The sequence below is a fragment of the Coffea arabica genome, chromosome 3e (genome assembly GCF_036785885.1).
Source record: "Coffea arabica cultivar ET-39 chromosome 3e, Coffea Arabica ET-39 HiFi, whole genome shotgun sequence".
Lineage (NCBI taxonomy): Eukaryota > Viridiplantae > Streptophyta > Magnoliopsida > Gentianales > Rubiaceae > Coffea > Coffea arabica.
Window position 1 is genome coordinate 4,165,110 of NC_092315.1, and position 25,725 is coordinate 4,190,834.

Genomic DNA, 25,725 nt, shown 5'->3' on the forward strand with positions numbered 1-25,725 from the left:
CTATTTTGATCTGGATGTGTGTTAGTCCAACCTTTCACATAATTACACAAGAAATGAGGCATTAATGTGAGCCAATATTTTGTCAGTCTGAAAACCATTTTTAAGACTAGGCGACCTTGGAAGCCAAGCAATTGGTTAAAATTTCCCACTACTGATTCTAGTTTTCAAACAGGATCCAAACTAGTTTTCTATGTACAATAACTACATGCTTGTTCTGCTATTCTCAGCTTACCCCAAGGGTGCTTTTATTCTGAATTCGCACTTTCTCAGCTCAAGTTAAAACAGAAGTCAAAACCAACTGCGAATACCGAAAAACTTGCCTTAATTAACCAAATCAGAAAACTTGCGCAAGAAACCCACTGTAGCTTGGTGATGCTATGCTACTGGTCTTAAGTGTACATTTTAGAAGCCTAATTTGATTCTCTGTCTCAATTTCGTTTCCAAATCCTCCGTTGATGGAATCTTCCCACCATTCCTCAAAGTTCTGGACCACCAGACCTTTAGTTCATCCTGTTACGCGAGCACGTAGAAAACACTTGGTCTCAACACAGAGATAGATTCAAGAAATCTACCATTAACAACTAAACAGAAAAATCAAATGGAAATGAAAACCCAAATAGTACAAAGCATCAGATACCAAATACAAAAGCGTTACATATTTACACCACCACAGCCGAAATAACATTTAGCTCACATTTTACTGCATTATCTGGGATAATTACAGAAGAAAAGTTGAGAAACACCTTAATTTTATTTAAACCATGTATAATCAGTTAGCATACTAAATGAAAGTCATAACTGTAATGGTGGCTTAGATGCTTTTGAACACAAATATAGAGGGAATTTACCTCTAAGAAGTCATGATTGGACACATACTGACTCCCAACCGAGCATTTAATACCTCCAACACTCACAGAAATGGAAGTTTTAGAATCTTTCGCTGGTTCCCCTGCTTGCTCCACCGTTAATACACATGCCAAAGACAAGAAAGGGAAAGTAGTAAAGTACATAAGATAAATAAGTACCATCAGTGCTTATAAGCAATAAATGGTTTCCAAAAGTAGCATCCTGAAACAGATTTCCCAAAATGCAGTTTCACATATGGCATACCTGTAATACAAGCAACGTAGTAGCCAGTTCCACCTAATCCTGCTTCCCATTTACCAAGTCGCAAGCGCAGGAAAAGACCTTCCAAATGTGACAGTGAGACATCGGAGCTCATCCATCTGAAGCCAAATGAATGTTGGTAAGAGGAATGCATTCGCCAGGTAACATAAAGAACAACAATGTATTTTCCGACGGTAACTGAGGGGCCAATTAAAAAGATGTGCATAAACCAGGGTTGGCCCAGTACCTTAGGGGAGCTCCAAGTATCTCTTTGTTTAGGTTATTGAAAATATTTTTTTTTCCTCTACATCTGTTTGCATGTTTAATTTTATGTGCCAGGCTGTAGTGCTGAAAGGGCCTTGAGGACATAACATACATCATCAGCTTAAATCATCCCAAGTCATGATCTTGAGATGGCATGGGACATTGCATGATGTAGTGTAAACTTTATGCCCTGTCCAAGTTGACTTGGCATGGGAAGAATGCGTGCCGTAAACTTATGCACATGGCAAGAACAAAAATCCATGGCAAGTTGTAGCCAACAGAGTAATATTTGACAAATTTATTAACAGGCAGGTTTTACATGCTTTGCTTACTTGAGTATATCTGCACGAGATAACTGAAGCCGCCTCACGGCATCAAAAATAACTTTTGGTACTTCTTCAATCTGCTCGCTAACCAAATTAGATAAAGGCAGATTCTGATGCTCTATCAGTTTCTTCTTCCCAGAATTTGAAGTTATCTGTTTCAGAGTTTCATCTGAACTCAAATTATTGCCAGAAAACTCCTCTGGATTGGACACCAGGTTTCTGAGGCCAGTGTTCATAGAAGGTTCTTCTCCACTGCATAGACCAACTTTAAGATGGCCTCCCTTGTCAAGAAAGCACGCCTTTCTTTGATTGCCTGAAAACAAAATTGGTTTACTAACATTCTGACACTTAACAAAGGACATCTTATTCTCCAATTGATGTTGCCTATTTGAAGTCACTACTGGACAGGTAATCGCCCAATGATCAATCTGAAAACATCTAATGCACAAATATGGTGAATCTTCAAGCCAATTACAACTGCTCATATTTTTCAGAAGATCCTCAAGCTCGGATTCCATTACCTCTGAGCAGTCTTGTAAATTATGGCCACTTTTACCACAGTAAAAACAAGTTGGTGCAGTGAAATTTGCATCTTTTTTAGCCTCTGAAGGTATGATGTGTTTGAGGGCATCCACTCTCCTAGCAAATGTAGAGGCCATTGCTTCTGAACTCTTGGGTCCTTGGGAAGGTAAAGTAGATTGAAGTTTAAGCACAGAATTTGAATGCTTACGCTCATGTATCTCCATAAAGCCAAGAGAAAACTCAGCACTGGCAGCAAATGTCTCCAAATTCTTAACCAAATCACCTGAATTCTCGTTTACCATGGTATCTGAATGCTTTTCCTCGATGGGAAAACTCAGACTTGTCTGATTTTGAGTATTGGGCCTTTCACAGTCACCTAGACCATCAATGACCAGACAGTTATCTCTTTTGGAGTGATTTAAGTTCGACGGAATGCCACTTGTTTTGGTTGAAAACCGGGTGATCCACAAGCTACCTAAAAGATTGTTTTTGTTAGACAAGTCACATGTTTCTCTACCATCAGATGCAACTCGGGTGTTCGCATTCTCAGCAGCAGTCATCTTGTGATGACCTAGAGAATTGGATGAACTTATCCCCGTGTTACCTCTACAAAATTCTTGGTTACTTGGAGCTTTATCGTCTGCAGAGTCAGTGCTGAATTCATTTTTAATGGGAATTGCAGATAAATTCCAAGCTTGATCAGACTGACTGACTACACATTCAGTTGAGGAAGGGAGGATCTTTTCATCTGCTATAAAAATGTGACCCAAAGACACCCCATTCTGTACAGAGGAGTTGATCGAAGAACGTTGAACATTAATTTTGTCAACCTGCACAAGATTCTGCAATCTTTCTACTGAAGAATCATCTCTTGATACTTGAGTTTCTATTAGCTTCTCACCAGAACGGTACAGGGACCTAAATATAGTCTGGAAACCCATATTTTTGCTTACAGATTCTTGATGTTCTCTACATATCATAGTTTCATGAAGAATATCTGTCTGTTCACGACTGAAATGTGCATGGGTGAGACCAAGAGATGGAACTTCTTCATGACTAGATTTAGAGAACCCATTCACCATGTTTGATATCCAGTTCATGAAAGAGCTATCATGTTTGATTAAAGATGTTGATTCTGGACATCCATCTGTCTGCTGCTTGACTCTTTTGCTCTCACAAATTAACTGTTGATCAAACTTCCATCTTCTCTTGCCCAGTAATCCAGTGCTGGTACAGCTTTCCACACTCTCTTGGCTGTCATCTAGATTATTTGAGAATCTTCCGCCGATATTGCTATCAGATAAAGCTTTCTCTTTGCCTTTCAGTGGACATGGTTGCCTGCTTCCATCACCTGGAGAAGTTTCAAGTGGAAGAGAGCAGCCCCTGAGAAGTCTCTCTTCATTCTGCTGATATGCATCTTTTGTCATTGGATGCTGCAGATCGTTTTCAGCTGTGTGTTCTAGCTTCTGCAAAATAGGCACCTTAGACCCGTGTATCTTGCTCTTGTTTTTCCGCTCTTCTTCAAAAGCCCCCTTCACTTCCTTGTTAGGTTCATCAAAGTACGTTGATATCTGCGGTGGGGTAATCTGTGCTTCAGATACTGTTTCCCTGTGAACTTCAGCAGATGTAGTCACTTCTTCAAGGAACTGCCCACCATTAACAGCCTTGCTAACAATAGGATTAAAATCATTCGAAATTCCCAAATTAAGATCCCCAGATAAGGCTTCGGTTCTTGCCATGTTAATATTGGAACCAATAGGACCTTGCAAAAAATGATTTGGCATTAGCTGAACTTCAGAACTATTCCCAACAACAAAAGGTACCAAAAGTGAGAGGAAACAAATAAAGAAAACTATTAAGGAGTGCATTTCTTTAATTATATTTGTATGAGTTAAGATATAAAAAATAATTCAAGCAATTAGCATTACATTATTTCCTTAAATTCATGAATTACTCAGAACATTTCGATATGTATACCTGTATTCTCTTGACTTCTTTCAGCCATAATATCAATTCGCTCATTGCATGGATCACATGATTCTTTATCATTCTCATCAAGATAGCCAGCATTTTCACCTCTTTCTTTAACTAAAATTCCTTTCTCAATCTTCTCTTCATCCATTTCGTCTCTGCTTTCTGTCAATTGACTCTTAGTCAGTTCCTTAGAAACAACCTCTATATGGATAATGAAAAGCAAAAAGGAAGAAAAGAAAATTGAAGCAAAGAAGGATTCAGAAGAGCTGCAGAAATTCAGAAACTTCATTTGTCACGTAGCAACTGATATACGACAAAGAAAATAACATACCCATATTTTGTACATGGCTTGAACCAATTATTGGCCTGGCAGTGCTTCCAGGAGATTGACTCAAACTAGCTCTCTGCACAATCTCACTGTCCACATGAAATGCTGCCTCTGAAATAATGAAATTTTCCTCCATCTTTGTCTCATCATCAGTTCCATTGCAGCTGATACCTTGAGATAGTGAAGGAATCGTATTGCTTGGTCCCACATTCCACAAAAGAAAAGGCTTCTTATCTGCTAAGCTGCGCTCAGCACATTTGAGACTCAAACCGCTGTGCGGGGACCAAATTAATTCAGACAGGGAATTAGATGCTGTATATGTCATGTCGATTATTGATGCTGCATTTACACCTGCACCAGAATTTTCCTTCAACTTTGTCCTGATGCAGTTACTGGAACATCCAAGAGAAAGCCCCAAATCCCTGTCGCCATTGTCAGCACTCATCACACTCAAGAAACTATGGTGGTCAGTTAAATCTGAAATTTGACAAATTGATCAAGTCAGACGTGACAGTTGGGATCAAAGAAAATAACATTTGTACAATCAACTTCTATCTGTCAGCAAGTTTCAACAGCATTACAGAATCTGTTTACAACCCAGGTTAACAAATATTGTGAGGTAAATTCTAGTACAACTTAATTATACTTCTGAAGTACCTCTTACATGTCTTGCGGCGAAGACATTGGATGAATCTAACTGGTACACTCCTCCAAAAGTTACATATAACTAATTCAGGCCATATGGAGGGAGTTCATGATAACATACGTAACATAGAATGACACTAAACTAGACTTATTGGAAGAGGATCGATGTGGCTAACCCCAGACATCAGTGACAAGATTCTCATTCAGTTGTATATTCAGAAAATATAGGGTCAGGATGTGGATATAAATTACGACATAGAGATCTAAAGCTAGTTGTACTTAAAACTATATAACCAAAACTTGCAAAATGTACTCAGGTTTGCTTAGGTAAATCCTTGGTGCCTCCACGCACTGGATGATTTATCAGAAACTACAAAATCCAGGGTCACTGGAACATGAGTCCTAACTGATTCTTGTGAAACCCTCAATTTAAAATCCGTGACAAATTGTTCCAGAATTTCATTCTGCTTGAAAAATCAAGTTCAAAAACCAACTTAACTTGTGAACATCTATATTCCAGACTTCAATCATTCAGCAAGATGATAGTCATGGCTACAGTTTTTTTGGCTGTAGAGCCATGCTGATAAGCTCGCTTATTAGATTTGCTTCCCCTTCTGAAGTAAACCTAAATAGGCAGTCTGATAACAATAGTTTGGAAGTCAATTCTACATTTCAAATCATCCCACATTGAATATAGCTTATAATTTGACAGATAGCCATAGCCATAGCATCGCTTAGTGTTCGACTAAATTGAATACAGCTTACAATTTTTTCAAACAACCAAATTGTCAAGTAAACAATGCTATTATCTGGATTTTAGTCCCTATTCAAGAAAGCAATATATTTTTACCAAATTGATCCAAACAGGATGATTCTTAACAAAAAGCAGCCACAACCGCAAGTTGAAATAATTCCATCACGGGTGCAGTCTGTTCAGTAGTGAGGAAAGAACTAGTAAAATTTTGATTATCCAATACAGGTAACACCCAAGATGAGTTGCATAGAATTCTCTATCTAGAACAAAACCATACTTGCAACATATACCCCAAGCTCGAGATCATTTTCATAGCTCTCAATAGTCAGATAACAATCAAAGAGAAGAAGACAACAAAAGCAGCATTTTTCTGTAGCACTTACAAGGTAGGGATAATCACTAATCCAAACAAGAAAACAAGCAAAGCCCACGAACCTTTCAATCCTGAAATTCATGTAAAAAGTCGTTTCCAGTATTACACCCTCCAGGAAAACAAGGACTTGATTAGCTGCTCAAAGCCTCAAACAATGGAGTACTTGAAGATTTTATGTGTACAATAAAAGCTTAAAGTCAAAAAAGCTTGCACAGGTGATGACGTTTTTCAGAAACTCAAACAAAATACAGAAACAGATAAAGATTCTGTTGCTGATTACAATGTAGGGAGTGAATCTCACCCAGCTGCCTGGCGTCCTGATAATCCTAGTTGGAACTTGGAACACTAGAAAACAAAACAAGAGAAGGTCTGAATTCTGCTGCTCCCAACTTGATCAAACCAGTGGTTCATCAGATGCCACGTGGACCATTGCATGCCACTTGCCACTGTGTAAGTTAACATGGGATTCTTTCTTTCTTTCGTTGAGCAGCATTTGAACCTGCTTTCCCCTTGTGATTCACAACTAATCTACATCTGGGAAATTGTAGCAGCGGAACATATTAGGAGCTCTCATGCTGCCATTTCAAGTAGGAAATGTTGTGTGAAAGAATCACGTAAGTAAACTCTGATGCCATTTTTGTACGATGATTATTGACCCGTTTTAGTAGTAGTAATCACCCCCAGCCATATCTCAAGAAGAAAGTCAAGTACTACACAATGATTATTGACCTGTTTTATTAGTAGCAATCGGTCACCCCGAGACATCTCTCAAGACGACAGCAAGTACTACAGTAGTAAACAGTAATGATGGTACTTGCATTGAATGTAGTCTTCTCTCACCCTCCTTTATTTAGGGTCGAGAGAAGGTTCACTGAGTCAAACTTCTACTTGTGGACAAAATTAATCCGCCGCACTCATTTGTGGACCAAGTTATTCCGCACCCTTTTTTGAGTCCACCTATGTAAACAATCTCTAAAATTAAATTAAGAAGATGAGTTATGCGTTAATTTGTTTTTATCGTTTAAATCACAAGTAGTTTAGTACAGAATTTTTATAACTTTTTATATATGATAATTTAATTTAAATTTTATGCATTCAAACTATATAGTACATGTGTTGTCAGTGTAACAAAATGTTTTCGACATTTTATGAAGCCGCATTTCATACCGGTCGAATGCTAATCATACAAGATATGGAGAAGTCAAAGGTGAACTTTTAAGATGAGGAATTCTGAATTTGTTTTATGTTAATTTGTTGTCGCGGTAACAAAAAGCAAAAAAAAAAAAAACCCACAAAGAGGAACTGATGAAGGTAACAAAATATGACCATCTTGATTATGATTATTATGGTTGGAGTTTGCGATTGACAAAAAAAAAAAAATTTATCATGATCGAAAAAAGACTATATTAGTATTTTTTTTTTAAAGGGTGACATGTTTTATTTAAATTTTTTTTTGATAAAAAATAAATTTCATTAACGGACTCTTGTAAATCGTTGACAGGATTAACATCTCTGCTTTAATTAATCATGTCCTAATGGCACGTTAAACATACACTTGAAATAACAGACATATTTTATTCAGATAGATTTTTTTGATAATTTACATAGATTAAACATGCACTTGAATAAAACGATTCGATTTACATAAGTTTAAATATGCATTTGAAATAATAGATTTCTAATTTAATAACATATACAGATACAGTAATAAAGATAGATCGCTGTGACTCTCTTCTATGTACATCCCAATTATGAGATTTGCTAATCAACTTTTTCCAACTCCAATAATGGTTGTAAGATCTATTGAGATAGATCCAAAAATCCATAAAATTCTAGATCTAGTAACCAAATTTGAAGTAAATCCGGATCAAAAAATAAAATGAGGACAAAAACAGAATATTCTCACTAGAAATTTTCAGGAGAAACAAAAAGTTTTTACTAGAAGCCCTTAGGAGAAATAATGACTCGAAATCGAAAACAGGTTAAGACTTCGAGAGAATGTAAGATGTAAAAGAATTATGGTGCTTCTAGTAGAGCAAGAAGCCGTACAGTAAATAAAGGCATGTGTAGGCTTAAGTTTTAACACTACTGGTAATTGCTTACCGACACTCCACTGATTTTGGGATTCGGAAATTTATTAGCTGTTTGACCGGGCAAATAAGAAAAACCGCGATCTTGGGCATACATCTAGCAAAGCAGTTTTAGCTCTTCGTTTTCGGAATTTCAGCGGTAACTTGAGTATTTTCTAGTTATTTTTTTTCTATCAAATATCCAGATCGTTCGTTCGTTTAAGGCACCTTAATCATATTCAACCTAGCATATTTTTTTTTTTCCAGAAACAATAGGAGTAATATTCGATCTAGCATATGAATGCACGTATTAATGATTACTATCTTATCTTGCATTTGTACGTTTTTTCTAATTAAATTTAATTTTTTTTTTGAAAATTAACATCTCAATCACATTTTAACAAGTATAAAAGAATCCTTACCCTATTGAATTACATTTTGGCATCTAAATTACAGTTTGTGAGGGGAGGAGCGTCAAGTTCAAGGCTCATGGTTCAAATCCTTGATAGTTGGGGATGGGAAGAGTATAGGGAATGATATATAAGGAGGATTCAAAGAAAACAAAAGAAAAGAATCCTTACTCTATCGTAAATAAATCAGGCCAAAAAATTAATTTCATTTTCCAATTGTGATGTGTTATTAATATTATTTTGCTCACAACTTCCCGTTGGGGATAATTGTCAGCTGATTGGAGGATCATTGCTAATCGCGCTTGAGGTAAACTACAAATAGGTGTGATTGGATTCAAGAAATTGAGTAATTTCTGCTATTAGTGCAAATTTTAATGATGTAATTTCTACTATTAGTGCAGATTTTGATGATGTAATTTCTGCCATTAGTGCATATTTTAATGAAATTATGATATTTTATATAAAAAAAAAAGACTCAAGAAATTGAGTAGAATAGAGAGTTATTTATCAAAAGGAAGCTATCAATTTAAATTTCCTTTTTTACTTTATGTTGATGATTCTGATGATTCTTTTTTTTTTTTTCTTTCAATGATTGTGAGAATTCAATACAAGACCAGACGTAATTGTTCATATTCTGGAAGGAGAATCTCGTGCAACTATTTTATTTGTTAATTTGTTTGATACATACGAAATTATTTGGTCATTACATAATTCATGAACATATGCAAACGGCACATTGCAAAGCTTTGATGGGCAATTTAGCAACTTCACAAGAAAGACGAAGAACAACACAAGAATTTGGAAAACTTGTCTTGTCTTTTTCTACGCTAATCTCAAAAGAATGGCAAGACAATTATACGTAGAAAAATCACTAATTTTGGTCGAAATTGAGGGTTTGAACACAGATTGAAATTCTCTTCTAATGCAAGCCTTAATGTCAGATAAAATTTCATGTCTTTTTTTTTTTTTTTTCCTGAATCCTTTTTTCTTAAGCTCATCCTTGAAAATGCAGATGCTGTCAAAACACATATTTATATGTACACACATTCTGATTTCTGAGAGGGGACCAACATTTTCCCATTATCCTAAGAGTTTAATGTCCTGGTCCAATCTTTCACTAAAATTATTGGTTGGGGGTTGCATTGTATCTATCTATCTATGGAGACAACTCAGGAGAAATGAACCACGAATTTGATGTTGTAGAAGCGTCCGCAAACTAGGGTTCTTTTTCATCATAAAGGCCTTGACAAGCTTTGCTGCTTTAGGTGTTTCATCATAAAGGCCTTGAGAAAACATTCCATCAAATGTCATGTCCAGTTCTGGATGCTTCTTGTGATCGCAGCTTAATCAATGTTGATAATTACCCTTGAGCTTTATACTGATCCGTCATCCAAGTGGTGGTTGTTCCCCGTCTAATGGACAAAAGATGATTTATGACCTAATTACCGGAAGACTCGTAGGAAATCAGACCACCGGATCTTTTACAACATTAGCTGTTTGGCTTGGGATTTTCCTTGAATTAGTAACAAAAGTTGGCATGAAAGAAGAGATGCAACTGACTAGAGGCTCGAGATAGAGACGAGTACCAAACCTAATCTATCTTACATTAAGGGGGAAGGGGGCGGACCTAAGGAGACCCAAAGATAATTCAAAGGGGACTGAACCACCATCGGACCAGACGGGTGCACAGCACACCAACCTGGATTTTTTTTAAAACATGCCACTTAAATGTGGCATTTTGGTGGGAGGCAAGGTTTGACTAGGTTTGAAACCTTGCTTCCCACCCCCACCAACTAGGTGGTGACCACTGAGCCATTGGCCCAGTGGTTGAGAGTAGAGGTTATATGACTAGGCTTTTTTGTTTTGGAAGACTATTGAGTCCATAGATTCTTTTCTCTGGTAGGCACCGTTTCACTTTGGCTTTGAAGGAAAGAGAAGGGAAGAAAAGAAAAGAGCTCTAGTGAAAAAGAAAAGAAAGGAGAGTACAGGAAATTAGAGTCCATCCATCTTATTTGGATTACGGAAAGAGAGTAAAGAAAATCATTATGCGTTAGTTACGTTTTTGTTTATAGTTTAAAAGTTAAATTTATAAACATATCATCGGTATTTTTTTTAAAAGAAAATTTCAAAATTTTTTTTATTAATTTTGGTGTCCCTTCTCTCGATTTCCACCCACTTTTGGACAAGAAAATATACTGATAAAAAAATAACTAATACTTATCACTCCCTTTTTCCTTCCAATCCTTTCCTCTCCCTCCTCAAAAATCAATCAAACAATAAAAAATTTTATCCTTCGATTTCCTTTTCTTTCAGTCCCATTCCCTCAAAACAAACCGTGCCTAAATTAGTGTACTAAGGCTAATAAATCTACGTCACTTGGCTCTTTGGCATTTTGGTGCACAAATACAAAACATCGATGGGTCAGATTCATACCCATTGCATCTGTTCCACAACACGATCTTTAACGTTTATGTTCAAAATCTGTTTAACAGCGTCATGATTCTATTTTTTCTGTCCAAGAGAGACTCGCCTCCAACCGTAACAAGGGTCGAACCAGATCCCATGACGGATGAGAGCATCATCTTTCATATGTGGTTTGAAAATTTTAGTTGGACTAATCTTCGGTCTTCACTTATTCGGCCCATTGTAAAATATTCCTACGTTCTGCATGCAGTGTGCCCACTCCCATTAATTTCAGATATCGATAGCCCAAGGCAACCCAAAAAAGGGGATAAAAAGCCAGGCAGGCAAGAGGCACCAGAATCTTCTAGACTCTGGATTTTTCGGTCGAGACGCTTCTGCTTCGGCTACTGCAATTCAGTCGGAGTTATATATAGTAGAAGTAAACCCTATATAGGGTTTTAGTAGCATATAATCACCGTCACACCCCCTGCCCCCCTCCGTGCCGGGGGGCAAAGGACAATAGGTAGCCTTTCTCTTCCAATATAGTTTTGGTTTAGATGGGAGCTCTGGAGAGGTGAGATTTTGGTTTTGCACAAGCCATCCAACCCATCATATATGCTAGTATAAAGATTCTGTTAGCTACTCTCCGGTGGTGTTGGGTGGCTTGTGCAAAATCCACAATCTTTTCCTCTTTCTCACTTTATTTTTTTTTTAAATTGTCCAACGCGGCAAATCCAGTGATTGTGAAAAAGGTAAAGCTGTTTCAGTTTTTTTTTAAAAAATTTTTTTCTGATTAATGTGTGTCCAGGTGAGTTGTCGGGCTTGCAGGTTTGAAGGAAGGAGGATGATTTTGACGGCATAGATGGTCCATTGATTTGTGGCCTTTATTCTATATGTACTGATAAATTTGGACTCCGGCGGTGTTCTGTTGTCTGGTCACATCTTGCCTTCTCCCCATGGCTTCAATTGAAGGAATTCTCTGCTTGTATGACAGGATGTACTTTTTCATAGTCCCTTCCTATCTCTGTTAGTGGTGATTATATTTAGAAATTTTGTAAGCAATAATCGAATGCATTTTGAGAGTCGAGTACTCAATTCAGAAACATTTTGATATAAATTCAGTCAATCTTCTTTCTTCTGATCTACTATTTGAACCATATGTTAACCGACAAGGTAACAAATTGTGTGTTTTGTAACCTCATCATTTGCAGATCTGCTAGCCCATCTGGTTCCCTTGCTGCAGATCTTTTTTCCTAGAAAATTACGACGAAGAAAGATCCGGGTTTAATGCCTTGAACCGCAGACTACAATTGACAGTCAGATCTGGCCCAGGAGATTCAAATTTGCATAGGACGGCTCCGGTTTTTTTTTTTGGGGAGACTCTTATATGATAAATCAAGAAATTATTGTATGGTGCGATCGCAACAGGCACCGGCCCCAAATCCGACGAAGAGGGCTAAACTTTTCTATAGAACATATTGTTCGCCACTATACACGCATTTCAACGATGAGATTTACGTATGTCAAGATTCACAGTAACATCTTTCAAGAACAAAACAGCTGCAAATAACTCTTCCCAAAAAACGAAAAAGTAGGCAGCTGCAACCAGACAACGTTTGAGTATTAAGGAAAAGGTCCTACGGTTTCCGGTCAAGAACAAAACAGCTGCAAATAACTCTTCCCAAAAAACGAAAAAGTAGGCAGCTGCAACCAGACAACGTTTGAGTATTAAGGAAAAGGTCCTACGGTTTCCGGGAATACAACTAATTTCCTCTCCTCTCCTCCTGTCAGCTCTTTGGCCTGCTGCAACTAATTTCCTCTCCTCTTGCCAGCTCTTTGCCCTGCTGCAACTAACAGAACCTTTCCAATAAAGCCTGTGTGAAGTCCAACAGCCACTGCAGCTCCACCGATAGCTACCCATCTCCAATCAATTCCACCGTCATTCTTGTGGCACTGGATGTCCCTTCTGTTAGCTTTTTCTTCTTCCTTGCGATTTGGCTCTAATAAGGCGTAAGCGCCCTCATCAGAAGAAATTCTTGTGGTGATCCTTGCCATCAGAGCACACCTGGATGGTGATTCTTCTGACCTCCTCGCGATCTGGTATGCTCTTAAGCCAGCATGCAATTTCTTAACAGTTCCCCACATCCCATGACGTACACCAAGTTTAGCCACGTCCCTGGGGATCCCCATATCTTCATAGTGGACTAGCATCACCTCACATGCAGACAACTGGCCATCCCCTTTAAGTGATTGCACTACACCCATATCATGAAGATAAAAAATTAGTAGACGCGGTCAATGAATCTCACTGATGTATGAGTTACCCGGCAGTACTTACCAGGCTTAATAATCCAGCTGGAAAAGTATAAATCAACACGCCTAGGTCTGTCTCTTCTAGGCACAGCCGGATGCGGTACTCCCTGGTGATGCAGCGAACAGAAGTGTCATGAAGAAGTACCAATATTTGCAACATGGAGCTAAATTTATGAGAAAAATAAGTCAGCAGTTCATAGTGTCGTCAAACAGCATGAAGTTGCAAATAAGAATTCCCCAATAATATGCAAATTCATACCTTGGTTACACAATAGTATGTTCCCCCAGCTTCCCATATCCTTCTTCCAATAATATATTCTCTGTCACTGCAAAAAAAGGGAAACTGCATACCAGAACCACAGAAGAATCCCATCAGTTTAGAAACTATTTGACCAGATGAGAACTTATGATAATTATTGCAGCAAAACTGATATGGGGCTTATCATCAACAAACCTTTTTAGTCCAGCGTACTATCATGGTCCCATTAAGGGGGCACTCCTCCAAGATTTCGACAGACAAAATCATGGGATCCCATTTAAGACGGAACTCATCATCCCAGAAGAAATCTCTGACTAAATCAGGAGTTGCATCTTCAAAGACAGTTTTGCTTCTAAACACTACAGGGCCAGTCTAAGAGACAAGATTCGCTATCAGGTAATGTTTTGACAGTATAAGAATGCATTGGAGAAAAGTATGAACTCTTTCTTTAAATTGCACAAGAAACATAAACACATTGTTTCTGTAGGACACCATCAAAAGTTCAGGATGCAAGTGACTTGTTACATGCTAACACTAATGTATGGACACATTGACCATGCAAGGCAATCAACATCTAATGGTCTAAAAGCTATTTTTATCCATGGTTTTTCTTGCTAGTTGACAAATATCAGCAGTACATAGACTAGCAAGGTGCTCTCTTTGGGTTGAAGGAGAACAATGGAATCAGCTTATTGCATGGTTGTTCCAGATGAATACCATTTTGCTGAGCTAATAGATGCAGCCCAATTTCTGGAACATTTTCCCCCTTTTTTTGGCTCATCACTGTAAAACATTCTAGTTCTATCCCAAGTCACATCTACAAAATCACAGAGAAAGTTGAAGAGTTCCGCAAACTTCCCAAAAGATTAGCGGCAAAATGGCAATGGGAAACAAAGTTTACAAGTCCAATCTATTTGAACCACGTTGATTAATCAACGATATATGCTTAAAAAAGCCAGTGACAGTAGTCAACATGCTCAATGTTGATGATAGTCAACAAGAAAAATTTGACGTCAAATGGTGCTCATGCAGACTGTTCCAGTGTGTTAACGAACTAAACAAATATTACTTCTAAGGACAAAATTAAGGAGGAAGAGTTTAAGTTGGGAATACACACGTAATATATCTAGATTGAGATCCAATTTTACCTCAGCCTCGTAGCGCCAAGCTCGGTATGCTAAGTTTGGAGTGGAGCGCTCCATCATACTCTGCCAAGCCATCTCTCCATCTTTTCCATCAAGAAGATGTAGCAAGTGTGCCAAATCATTCTCCGTGACAACATTCTTGTCTGTCTCAAGTGTTCCAGTGGTTGGCCTTCAAAAGACACCAAGACAATATTATGGAAAAGTTCTTTAAGCAAGGTCAGAGATTGCACACGCACTAACGATAGGGTAAAAGTTGAAGGAAGCCAAAAATAGTAGATATGTGTAGTTACTGGATCCCAATTCCTTATTTGGTAAAGATAAGCCAGTATGCCTGAGAGATTGTGCATCCAAACATAAGAGAATGTAACTTGAAATTTTGACTGTCTTCTACAACAGATAGAGCAGTCATTACAGGATAAACACGACCAGTAGAGCGGTCACTACAGGATAACTAATGATTCTCAGATTTATGATAGACAGATCTATAACAATGTCACCAGAACTTTCCAAGTGATGTTTAAGGAGGACTGAACTTGCACATAAAATTACCTAAATCTTTCTTTAATTCCATTCAACACGAAGTGCTATCTGAAGATGAAAAGAAAGCAAACACAAATAGGCACATACAGAACTTAGTGAACAAAGATTTCTTCTTCCTCTCAAGACCTGAAATGCCACTAAACCTTCACCTTTGATCACACAAGTAAACCTATTAACTAATTAAGCAGATAATTAGAACAGAAACATAATCAATCAACTCCAATGCTGTTCAACAGAGAGAATCAACAACAAATTTAAAGAGCACAATTCGGCACACACATAAACCTAATCAAGAAAAAAAGCTAAAAAATTTCAAAACTTCAATAAAATCGCAACATGCATTACCACGATAATTATTACCGTCAAATGCGCAAAATTCTAAAAAATAAAGTGATTGCTTTTAAATCTACCTGATATCATCACTGCTAGATCTAGCCTCAACAGTCTGAGCCGAAAGCGATGGAGAATCCACAGCCGGCTGCTCTACCTGAGCCGAAGCCAAAGAGAAGTCCTTCCTAATCCTGCCATGGAGCTTAGACAAGAGTTTACGAGTAAGCGAGAACACGGAGAAGGCGGTGAAGGCGAACCAAAGCTGGCGAGCGCCAAAACCCGCAGGAACGGTCCAAGCGAACCGGAACTTAGACCGGAGTCCGAGAAATAGCAGTCCGGTCCACCTAGGCCTCCACGACCAGCCGATAAAGAGTCCGATCATTACCGCGAGCCAAATCGGAACGAGGCAGAGTAAAACGTCGACGAACGTTTCCAATACCGTCTGTGACCTGAACATATCCCTCATTGTTTGGTTGAAAACGTCCATTTTTTCCTAATTTTTTTGGAAAATTTTTCTTCGGAAACGGATGACGCTGAGGCGAGGGAGAATTATTTAAGCCATGGCTGGACGGTGGCGCAGAAAGGAGGAGGAAGAAGGCGGAGGTGAAAGATATCGGAAATGAATTAGTTGCGTGGGGTCCAGACAACTGGGTGAGTTTTATGACGTGGACGGAAGATAAGCGTTGATCTGGATTTTACTGTGGATAAGGTTTTATGGTGGGCGCGTGAAGGAACCTGGGGTTGGTTTGACAGAGAGGAGAGCTCTCTCATTCAAAATTAATCTGAAGTATAATAGGAGGGGGAATTTATCCCAAGGCAGCCTTTGTTGAATTATATCATTTTTTGGAGAAAAAATTTTATATTTTTTGTGAGCACATATTCTAATCATCATTTTATTTGAAATATATCAAATTATTATAATATATTTTTATACCAAAATTTCTAACAATAACAATTTAAACGGGACGTAACTTTAAAATCCTGTGGATCGAACTTTGGTAAGTTTAAATTCGATTCACAAAAAGAAAAAAATTTCAATTTTTGAATATGACTCACTAATGCAAGGTTCATTATTAGAGCTTAGGGCTTAAAACAAGTTCGGCCCATGTTCACAATTTAATATATAATTATATATTTAATATTCGTATGTTATTATATAATTATTTGTAAACTATGAATTTTTTTAGTTATAATATGCATAGTTTCATATATTGTTATATATACATTATAAATACTTGAATTAGGTAATTATTTGGACTTGACTTTAATCGAGCATCCCTTATAAGACCTAGACATGACTCACATTTATTTCAAATCTAAATCTAGGTCCAAATTGTATCAAACTTAGTTAAACGCAAAACTTACCTCTATTTTCTCCGATTGAGTGGACTGGACCGAGTTCAGGTAGACCAAACCCATCACATGGTAAGAAAAAGATAAAGTCAATGCACACACTAATGGAAAGTTAGTGTTTTTTTAAGTTAATTTTTAGGTTAATAAACTCCTATATACAAATCCTTCTGTATTTGTATATACTTTTCATAATTAACTTTACTTTTTAAAAAATGTTAACACCTAAAAATTTGTTCTTGACATCTTTATCTTTGTTTTTTTTTTTCTGTGACTCTATTTGCAGTGATTGGAATTGCAAAACTTCTGTCCATTTCAATTTAGGGACCTGGTTGTGTGAGATCAATCCCTTGGAGTAATCAGCTCAAAAATTAATCTGCCTCCAAATCTTTTAACTGTTCCGAGCACGAGAATCCTAATCCTAATATATAGTAGAAATTGCCCTCGACCGCGGTCAGGTGCGCGTGCCAAGAATCTTTTTTTTTTTTTTTTTTGGCTGTTTGTGGGCCGGGTGTTGGGAGGGTATTGCTCGGATAGCCCATAAAAATTTTTGCTTGCAACAGAGACGGTTTCAAGGCCTTAGATATTCTCTGGATCAAATGTATCTGCATGGTTCAGAGTTTGAGTTCTGGCATTATTGGTTGGTCTATCACCGTTGGACAAGGGGCACAAACGGATTGTATTCATTTTTCACAGCACGTAATTTTCATTGCACACGATGTAACTTACTTTGCACACGATGTAATTTTACAACACTTTTTTATGGGCCCCACACATGACGTAAAAATCGAGTTACATGCTGTAATCTAAGCCGCACAAATTTTTGAGGTCACATCGTGGCCGTGAACCTTCAGGAACGGTTGTCAGTGACAACCGTTCCTACCCCATTTCCATCACCGTTCATCTCCTGATTGATTATATATGATATTTGTCAACGTATCAGAAATTCTATTTTTTTTTTTGCCCCCCATGATTTTATCAAAAATAAGTTTAATAGTTTTGGGTGCAGCTGATTTTAATTGAATGATTTATATATTTGAAAAAAAAAATCATCTAATTGCACGAGCTCGTTGAAGTTGAGATGTGAAATTCTTTTTCTTGTCTTTTTTTGTGGTTCATATGGAATGTTTAAAGCCTGCAGCATTTATGCCACGATTGGTTCTTTAACTTAAGAAACTTCCCAATCCCTGCTCACCTAATACTTCATGAGGCCCAGTCAAAGGTGAAGGCTGCCTTAAAAATTGTTTTTTACTTTTTTTTTTTTAGAACAACGTGTGTGATTTGTGATATCACTACACGACTTAGCAAATGGAGCTATGCGCGAGAGTCACGCATGGTTTTCAGATTGCACAGCGACGGAGTCAGGACCTTTGTTCGAAGAGTGCAACAATAATAATATTAAAATAAATTTAAAATGTATTGGTTTGAAAATTTTAATATAATTAAATACCCCCCGTCCCACTTTGATAGTCCTGTCTTCTTTTTTCATCCGTCCCAAATTATAGTCCACTTTCCAATTGAAGAATGTAGTTGTATTTTAATTTTTCTAAAATACCCTTATTCAATGTAAGTTGTTGTTACTATAAACTTACCCCATTTAATGAGAGTTGATTCTTTTTTACTATCAATTCAAATTTCCATAAAGTTGTACTCTAATTAATGTGAGGGTATTTTAGGAAAATAGCTACCTAAATTGATTGTTCTAACAAAATTAACTAATTTTTCTTAAACTGTGTGAAAAAGAAACCAGGACTATTAAAGTGGGACGGTGGGAGTATTTGTTATAAATATACCAATTAATTTACTTAATATTGCAAAAAAAAATTTTAGAAAAAGTTATTTACTGCTTGTGATTAACTTCATCATTTTAGAAAATTGTGTAGAGTTTTAAAATATGCACAGGACTACAAGATGTAAAGATCTAGTAGTATATAAATCAGACTAATTATGCACACATGACTTTACTGTCCAAGGAATGTTCGTTTTATTTGTAATTCATATTATTAGACGTCTAAAAAAGTTCAATGTTACGTAATAAAATACATTAGAAAAACAAAGTAGATTTACGTCATATATTTTGTTTCAAGGTTTCCTTGTAGAAATGATAAGAGCAATTGTAAAGATTTTAACGCTTTCGAGGAGCAGTTGCAGAGTTATAAGGAATATTATAAAATTTCAGGGGGGAACAAGAGAGGAGCAACACTAGAAAAATTATTGTGTTTGGATTGTATTTTTCGTGATTTTTCATGGAAAAATTATTGTAGCGATTTGATGTATGTGAGGGAAAAAGGTAATAGAAAAATGTGATCACGGAAAATGACGTAATTTTTCGACGGAAACCGGCAATCCAAACAAGGAAAATTTTGTAGGCTATTCTGCAATTTTTTAAAAATGTACAGAAAGAAGGTTGCCGACGCTAACGACCTATCTTATCTATGTACAGAACCTTTCTCTTTAAAATTATCCAAGGCCACATTGGGGTTATGACCATCACCAATCTGGCTGTCAGTTAGTACAGTCCCACCAGCTTGGACAATGTCAAGTTTGCCACCAATAACATACCATCTTTTATGTTCCACCACAGGGTATATTACAATTGGAACATATTTGTAAGTAGTTTTTTTTTTTTTCTACAAACACCTTCTAAGTTTAATGGCCTTCATAAAACTAGAATCTGTTATATTTTATAATTTGGCAAAATGAGTCAAAACCCTAATGGAAATTAATGACCATCATTATAATTTTTTTTCTTAGATTTGTGGTGTATAGGCAAATTGCAGATTAGAGAGAACTCAGTTAGCTTCTCAGATTAAATTAATTTTTGAGAAAAACTTGCATTTGATCAGAATTGTTCGTCGAGAAATTGATTTTCTATGTCATGCTGATGCAGGCAAATATGTTATTGGAAAAAAAAAAGAAAAAGAGAAAAAAAAAAAAGAACAAGAGGTGTTGTAACACATCAAGCTTTTTGGCTATCGTAACAGCTTTTAGATTTTGTTGTGAAGGAATTTGTCTTTCAAGCCTTCAAATGGGCTTTCCTTATCTTTTCAAAATTTTTGGTGTTGAATGCTTTTTAGAGTTTTGAGTTTAGTCAAGTCACGGAAAAGTACATAATCAATGTGTTTGAACTTTGAACAATCCATCTTTCCATAATGTGATTGCTTTTATTGGAGCATATAATACGGCTTTGCCCCTTTTTTTCTTTCTTGTACATAGTCCACTAGTCTATTTCTACTTCTCTTTTCTTGAACAAGCACCTCTATTACGTAACTTTGACTCATGCAAAACACACACACACACACACACAAAGAATGGAATTTTTAGGCACACATAAGACAGCTTTTTTTTTTTCGTGATTATGTTGATGTTGCGGACAATTTTCAATCAATAATTTGGTTCGTTGAGAAACTTCAAATCAACTTCAAGAATATCCTAAGGAAACCTTTCAAATCAATATTCAATTCTTCACACCAGCACAAAAGTCTTGAGCTAAAGGGAAGGCTTCTACTGTATCTACAAAATCATTTAGCACTCATACGTACACACTAGTCAATGTTTTCTTATTTGCCATACACAAGAATATAGAGGTTTGTCTTTGTATCTGTGTGTATAAAACGGTGAAGCAATTTCTACTTTTTTTTGTACGGGTAAATAATTGCCAATACAATCAACAAGAAAGGCATAAAAAGTAAAGTTTTGTCGACTAACGCCATCATTCACATTGGTTTTGGCAACTTCATATTTTTGCGTCATTGCAATGATCAGAATTCCAATCAAGATGGTCATGTTGCCCCTTTTCCTATGGAGATTGTAACACAGTCATCTGAGCTGCAATCATAACAACTGAATGGGGGTTTCAATGATTACAGAATTCTATCATTTTGGATTCCACGGTTGAATGGAAAAGTACTTTAGTGATCTTTCTGTGATTACTTCACATTAGAACTACTAGAATTGCCTTCAAATTGACATTTCATTTCCTGTACCTACTACCTAATTTAACAAGTCTCATCTTTCAGCAATCTAATTACCCCGAAATAAGGATATATACTTCATAAGTTCATAGAAAAGGGATGATGCATTATTATTTTCTAATGCAATTTATCTATGCAGGGTCAAATTACTGTAATTTCGTCTCCGTGATCTAACTTATCCCACTTAGTTAGATGATCATGAAATCTCATCCCTTTCTCACTTATAAGGCTTCGAGTCTCCTCTTGAAAAAACAAAAAAGAAAAACACTCAAGAAGGTAGGATTAATAGGTTTGTATTCAGATTTCTTCAGTGTTATTTTTTTGTTCTTTTTTCCCCCAGCAACTATGTATCAATCAAGACATGCCTCGAGCAAATATTAAACATTAATCTGGCATCTTTCACATATCAATATTTTGATCATGATTAGATTCACATGGCAATCTATTCCAGTCTTCGTGCAACATCGAAGCAACGCCAGGTGTTACCAAGTTCCAGGTCAAGAACTGAAAAACACGCAAGAATTAATGTTATGTAACAAGTTGATGTGACCCCAGGGCTTAGAATCTGAACCACACGGTAGCAGGAAGGGAGGGGCCATTGGCTAAAAATGTCTAGAACAAACCCACATGGTAATGTAGGATTTTCATGTACTTATGTCCCACGTTGTAGTAAAAGGATTAGATTGGGGACAAGGCTAGAGGGATTGCTATGATGGCTGTCTTAAGGTAAAAATTCAAAGACACCTTTGATTGATTGGAAATCCGTTAGGATTTCTTTCACTGCTCTAATCTCATGCAAAGATAAAGTGAATTAAAGGGATCTTGCTTGACTCATATTCTTTGTTACCGTCTGCAAGCAAAGTCCTAAGTCCAGATGGATAAAGATTCAAACCCTGAAAAGATGAAACCTAACTTTGTTAGCTTTTCCAATATTATTGGTTAGTTTATTTTCTCTTTAGTCATATATTCACACGAACCATATTGCTTGAGTTCAACGAGTTAGGTGAAAAATGTAAAAAGGATACCGAGGACAAAGGTTGCATGTGGAAGCTAGCTCACTTCAAAGAAGAAAATGTACCCTCCATTTTACAGCTAATTTTCGATCCACTTCTTTATGATCCATTTCTTTTCCTAAGGAAAGCAAGACTGCACTATATTAGTAGTATTTAGACAAAAAAACAAAAAGAAAGATTGGGATTGCTATCATCCATCAGTTAGCTTAGCTTGACCAACTACTAGTACTGCTGTTTTCCACATTACTTCCTTGCGCCTAATCTATCTCCCTATCTTGATAAATTGTCCACACGCATTCTAAACCTGAAAAGTTTGGATTGATAAACAACTGAATTTCCTTTGAATGTCACTTCTAAAATGCATTAGAAGAGACTACGAACAATGAAGAAAAAAAAAGAGAAAGAAATGGATTAATTGCCACCAATGAAGCATGACTTGTAGATTGAGCTAGAACACACTACAACTCTAGTCTTGTTCCACAACACTTAAAATCTCTTGCAACAAAGCTACCTTGATCAATTGGGTACAGCAGACAAACAAGGTTAGAAATTGACGAAACAGTTGGTGTCTGAACAGTTTTCTCAAATCACTTCTAAAATGCATTAAAAATGCTTGCAGCGAATTTTTAAACAAGAAAGTGCCATTCTAATTATTAGAACTGATCAATCAACAGATGCCGTTTCTTTGAATTTAATAAACTTAGTATCCCTAGCTATGCAGTATGCATCTGTGTGTGTGTGTGTGTAATTGTCTTTTGCTTGATTCAAATTCAAAGCCTACCTGCAGACATGGCTGGAGGTTGCATCAAAGCAGACATCCGCAGATGACAATGATAGTACTTAGGTAATATGTAAGATGAGAGCATGGAGGAGCCTGCTATTCAGTTGACTTGATTATAACAAGAACAAGAAGCTTTGGGTTGGGGGGAATGAAGCCTGGTCCGAGATCATTCATCAGATGATGTCTGTCTCAATTTCTTGGCTTCAATGAATGGTCTCGAACCAGACAGCATTCCCCTCAACATTTCAAGAGAGAGAGAGAAGGAGAGAGAGAGAGATCAGAAAGGAAGAAGATGTTTGATTTTGAAAGGGCCATGCATTTGGTTCCATATTCACGGGGTACTACTACTTATATACGTAGGATTTAGGAGGGTTGTGTTTGGAAGTCAGACAGACGCAGTTTTTCTCTTTTCTTTTTCACTTTCTACACCTTCCAACCCATGCTTCACACACAGTATATTATAAGGTGGTGTGTGTTGATATTGAGCAACCTATGATTCAATAAAAGTCAGTAATTACATTGTTGGACTTGGTGTGGAGGAATGAAGACAAACAAATTGGGCACTTTTTAGTATCATTTTCAAGTTAAGGGGTGGCAGCAAGTCAAGACAATTTTTGGCTGTCAATGAAGGGAGGCCAGACCAAGTTAGAAGACCTTTTTACAAGCAAATGTGGCATCAAAGCCGGGACTAGCGAATTCTTTACTCTACTTTCTCTATCCTATAGCGTTGAGGCATATGTTTAATTTCCTAACAACTTCAATTGGTGTTGGTTAAAAAAAAAAAAGAAAAGAATGCATCAATTCTTGCTATAGTTCCTATGGATTCTACCACTATAAGGCATTAATAAATTATGAGTACTTTTTTGGAGTAGAAATTGGGAGTCAATTTATAAAATGATGTGGCTGTTGTTTTCTATTTGAGGAAAAGGAGGAAAGGAGAAGTGGATCTTTATCAATAAAGGTTTTGTGCAAATTATGTGATTCCAAGCTTCAATTGAAAGAATACAAAAGTTTGGCTAATTAAAGCTTGGCTGAGCAGGACCAATAAAGTTAAAAAAAGATTTGGGAAATGGGAGTGAGACACAAAAGTTGAGAGAGAAGAAAAAAGTGTTCCTAAGTGACATTATTAACTGTATTAGATTATTTTTCACTGTGCTCAATTAACTTTGACAGACCAGAAAAAATGATTGAAAATAAGTGGGCACACTATTATTTTTTTTTAAAAAAAAGGCATTTCTGTGAAAGAAGTCATATACACTTTTGTCGTATAGGGCCATAATCAAATTTAGCCATCACAAATCAGACTGCACAGAAATGCCAGCTAAAATTGATCATTATTATACTGCCGACGCTTTTTTGTTGCTATTAGAATTATGTGATCAATAATTTACAACACGTTTAAATCAAAGAAATATGTACAGAAAATATAGTGAAGCTGAGGAAAGTCACCAATGCCCATGTTGAAATATTGAACAAATAGACTATTAGAGCCTTGTACAGAAAAAAAAATGTTGACTTCTGGTTTCAGATATTTTTAACAATGCCAATGAAATACTTTAGTAAGGCTATGAGTAGACAAGGAAAAGGCCTATTATCATGGGGCAAACCAAGAATACCTAGCGGAGAAAAAAAAATAGTTTCAAGACTGCTGTTTTCAGTCCAAATTCCCCATGAAGGAAAAGCTAATTCCATTCCTCATCCCAGCTCATCTTCACCCCTCCTTACCAACAAGCCACCGTCCGGAACGTGAGAGGGGCCAGTGCGGTTGGGGTTTGGTATAGTTCGATTCGATTATCGTAAAAGTGATATACATAAATAAAATATTTGACATTGATTTAATATAACATTATGACGTATTTGTATATCAAAAATTTAAATATGTACAACGACTCGATAGAATCACATAAAAGCATAATTGTACTGAATCTATACCCTGCTAGAAAAACCAAGAGTTGGGTTTGGACTTTTTTCCATGGTACTGCAATTCATGTGACATTGACTCGAGCATTTGTGCATTATCCAATAAACCTAATTGATTATGACAAAAGTCAATCCATAAATAACTTTATAGTAATTTTCAACAATATTGTTTGGAGACTTAATATGCTTTTGCTTTGTAGATAGGAGGACAAACATCTGACTTTGGAGTTTGGACTTGCAGACTAATAATACATGTACTTTTACCGTAAGGGTTTGACATTATTGTAAGGTACAAGGGCTTACATGTGGAACCATCCAACAGAATTTCTGGAATTTGCATTACTCTCGATGCCAGCATGTCTTATGACTGGATCACACCATCAAACTCAATTATAAAGTCTCCCAAGACGACTTGTGAGCAAATAATTCGCACCAAGCAAAACAACTTGGAACCCGTTTGAATTGCTGTTTCTTGGAGTTTTTTAGAAAAAAATACTACAACGATTCGATATATGTGAAATACATCCAAGCCCTTTGGAGTTGGTTCGGATGATTTCGAGATAGTTTAGTTAGATCCCGAGATCGTGTGTTCGAATCATCTCTCTACCGCTTGTGTATCCTTGGGGGGCGGGGTGCACAGGCGCAAGGAAATTATTCTGACAAAACTGGGATACTTCCTGTGTTGAAAAAAAAAAAAAAAGATACAAGATGATTGAAAAATATATACACGGAACGCAGAAAATTTTTTTGAGGAAGAATGGCTTTCTAAAGAGATTGTGAAATGCTTGGTCAACCTTCGTGGTCATACTCATAATCCCCAGGATAAGTAGCTAAACTAGAATTAACATGCAACCAAATTCAACAACCCAAGGTATATCATCAAAAGACAGTAGCCTTTTATGTTCAGGAATACTGGAGAATATCA

The 25,725-nt window shown here is 36.8% G+C and overlaps 2 protein-coding genes and 1 long non-coding RNA gene across 7 annotated transcripts; 1 reads left to right on the top strand and 2 right to left on the bottom strand.

The window, feature by feature from the left end:
- Nucleotides 1-131: 131 nt before the first annotated feature.
- On the bottom strand, nt 132-7,089 carry LOC140038885 (uncharacterized). Of its 5 annotated transcripts, none has more exons than XM_072084452.1 (8): nt 6,595-7,089; nt 6,304-6,364; nt 4,525-4,998; nt 4,197-4,355; nt 1,704-3,981; nt 1,111-1,226; nt 849-949; nt 132-510 (listed from the first exon to the last, which is right to left on the bottom strand). In XM_072084452.1, the coding sequence occupies exons 3-8, from the start codon at nt 4,964-4,966 to the stop codon at nt 403-405; spliced, it is 3,204 nt and encodes a 1,067-aa protein (XP_071940553.1). In that variant the 5' UTR covers nt 4,967-4,998; nt 6,304-6,364; nt 6,595-7,089; the 3' UTR covers nt 132-402. The 5 variants fall into 5 exon arrangements, with proteins under 5 accessions (XP_071940553.1, XP_071940550.1, XP_071940552.1 ...); XM_072084449.1 differs by having other exon boundaries at nt 6,356-6,455; XM_072084451.1 differs by lacking the exon at nt 6,304-6,364.
- Nucleotides 7,090-11,558: 4,469 nt separating this feature from the next.
- LOC140038887 (uncharacterized) lies at nt 11,559-12,292 on the top strand. The gene is made up of 2 exons (XR_011842395.1): nt 11,559-11,698; nt 11,984-12,292. It is a non-coding gene; the product is annotated as an uncharacterized lncRNA (long non-coding RNA).
- Nucleotides 12,293-12,674: 382 nt separating this feature from the next.
- On the bottom strand, nt 12,675-16,374 carry LOC113734226 (uncharacterized). Its single transcript, XM_027260632.2, has 6 exons — nt 15,843-16,374; nt 14,896-15,061; nt 13,943-14,119; nt 13,748-13,831; nt 13,514-13,595; nt 12,675-13,430 (listed from the first exon to the last, which is right to left on the bottom strand). Exons 1-6 carry the CDS (start codon nt 16,247-16,249, stop codon nt 12,985-12,987), a joined length of 1,362 nt encoding a protein of 453 aa, XP_027116433.2. The 5' UTR covers nt 16,250-16,374; the 3' UTR covers nt 12,675-12,984.
- Nucleotides 16,375-25,725: the final 9,351 nt, after the last annotated feature.

Excerpts from the sequence above, each read along its gene's own strand:
- LOC113734226 (XM_027260632.2), bottom strand. The coding sequence starts at position 16,249 with ATGGACGTTTTCAACCAAACAATGAGGGATATGTTCAGGTCACAGACG. Across the intron at positions 13,832-13,942 it reads TAGTACGCTGGACTAAAAAG|TTTCCCTTTTTTTGCAGTGA; the intron begins GTTTGTTGATGA and ends TCTGGTATGCAG. Across the intron at positions 13,431-13,513 it reads CAGCTGGATTATTAAGCCTG|TGCAATCACTTAAAGGGGAT; the intron begins GTAAGTACTGCC and ends ATATGGGTGTAG.
- LOC140038885 (XM_072084451.1), bottom strand. The coding sequence starts at position 4,966 with ATGAGTGCTGACAATGGCGACAGGGATTTGGGGCTTTCTCTTGGATGT. Across the intron at positions 4,356-4,524 it reads AAGCCATGTACAAAATATGG|AAAGCAGAGACGAAATGGAT; the intron begins GTATGTTATTTT and ends GTCAATTGACAG. Across the intron at positions 950-1,110 it reads CTACGTTGCTTGTATTACAG|GGGAACCAGCGAAAGATTCT; the intron begins GTATGCCATATG and ends TGGAGCAAGCAG.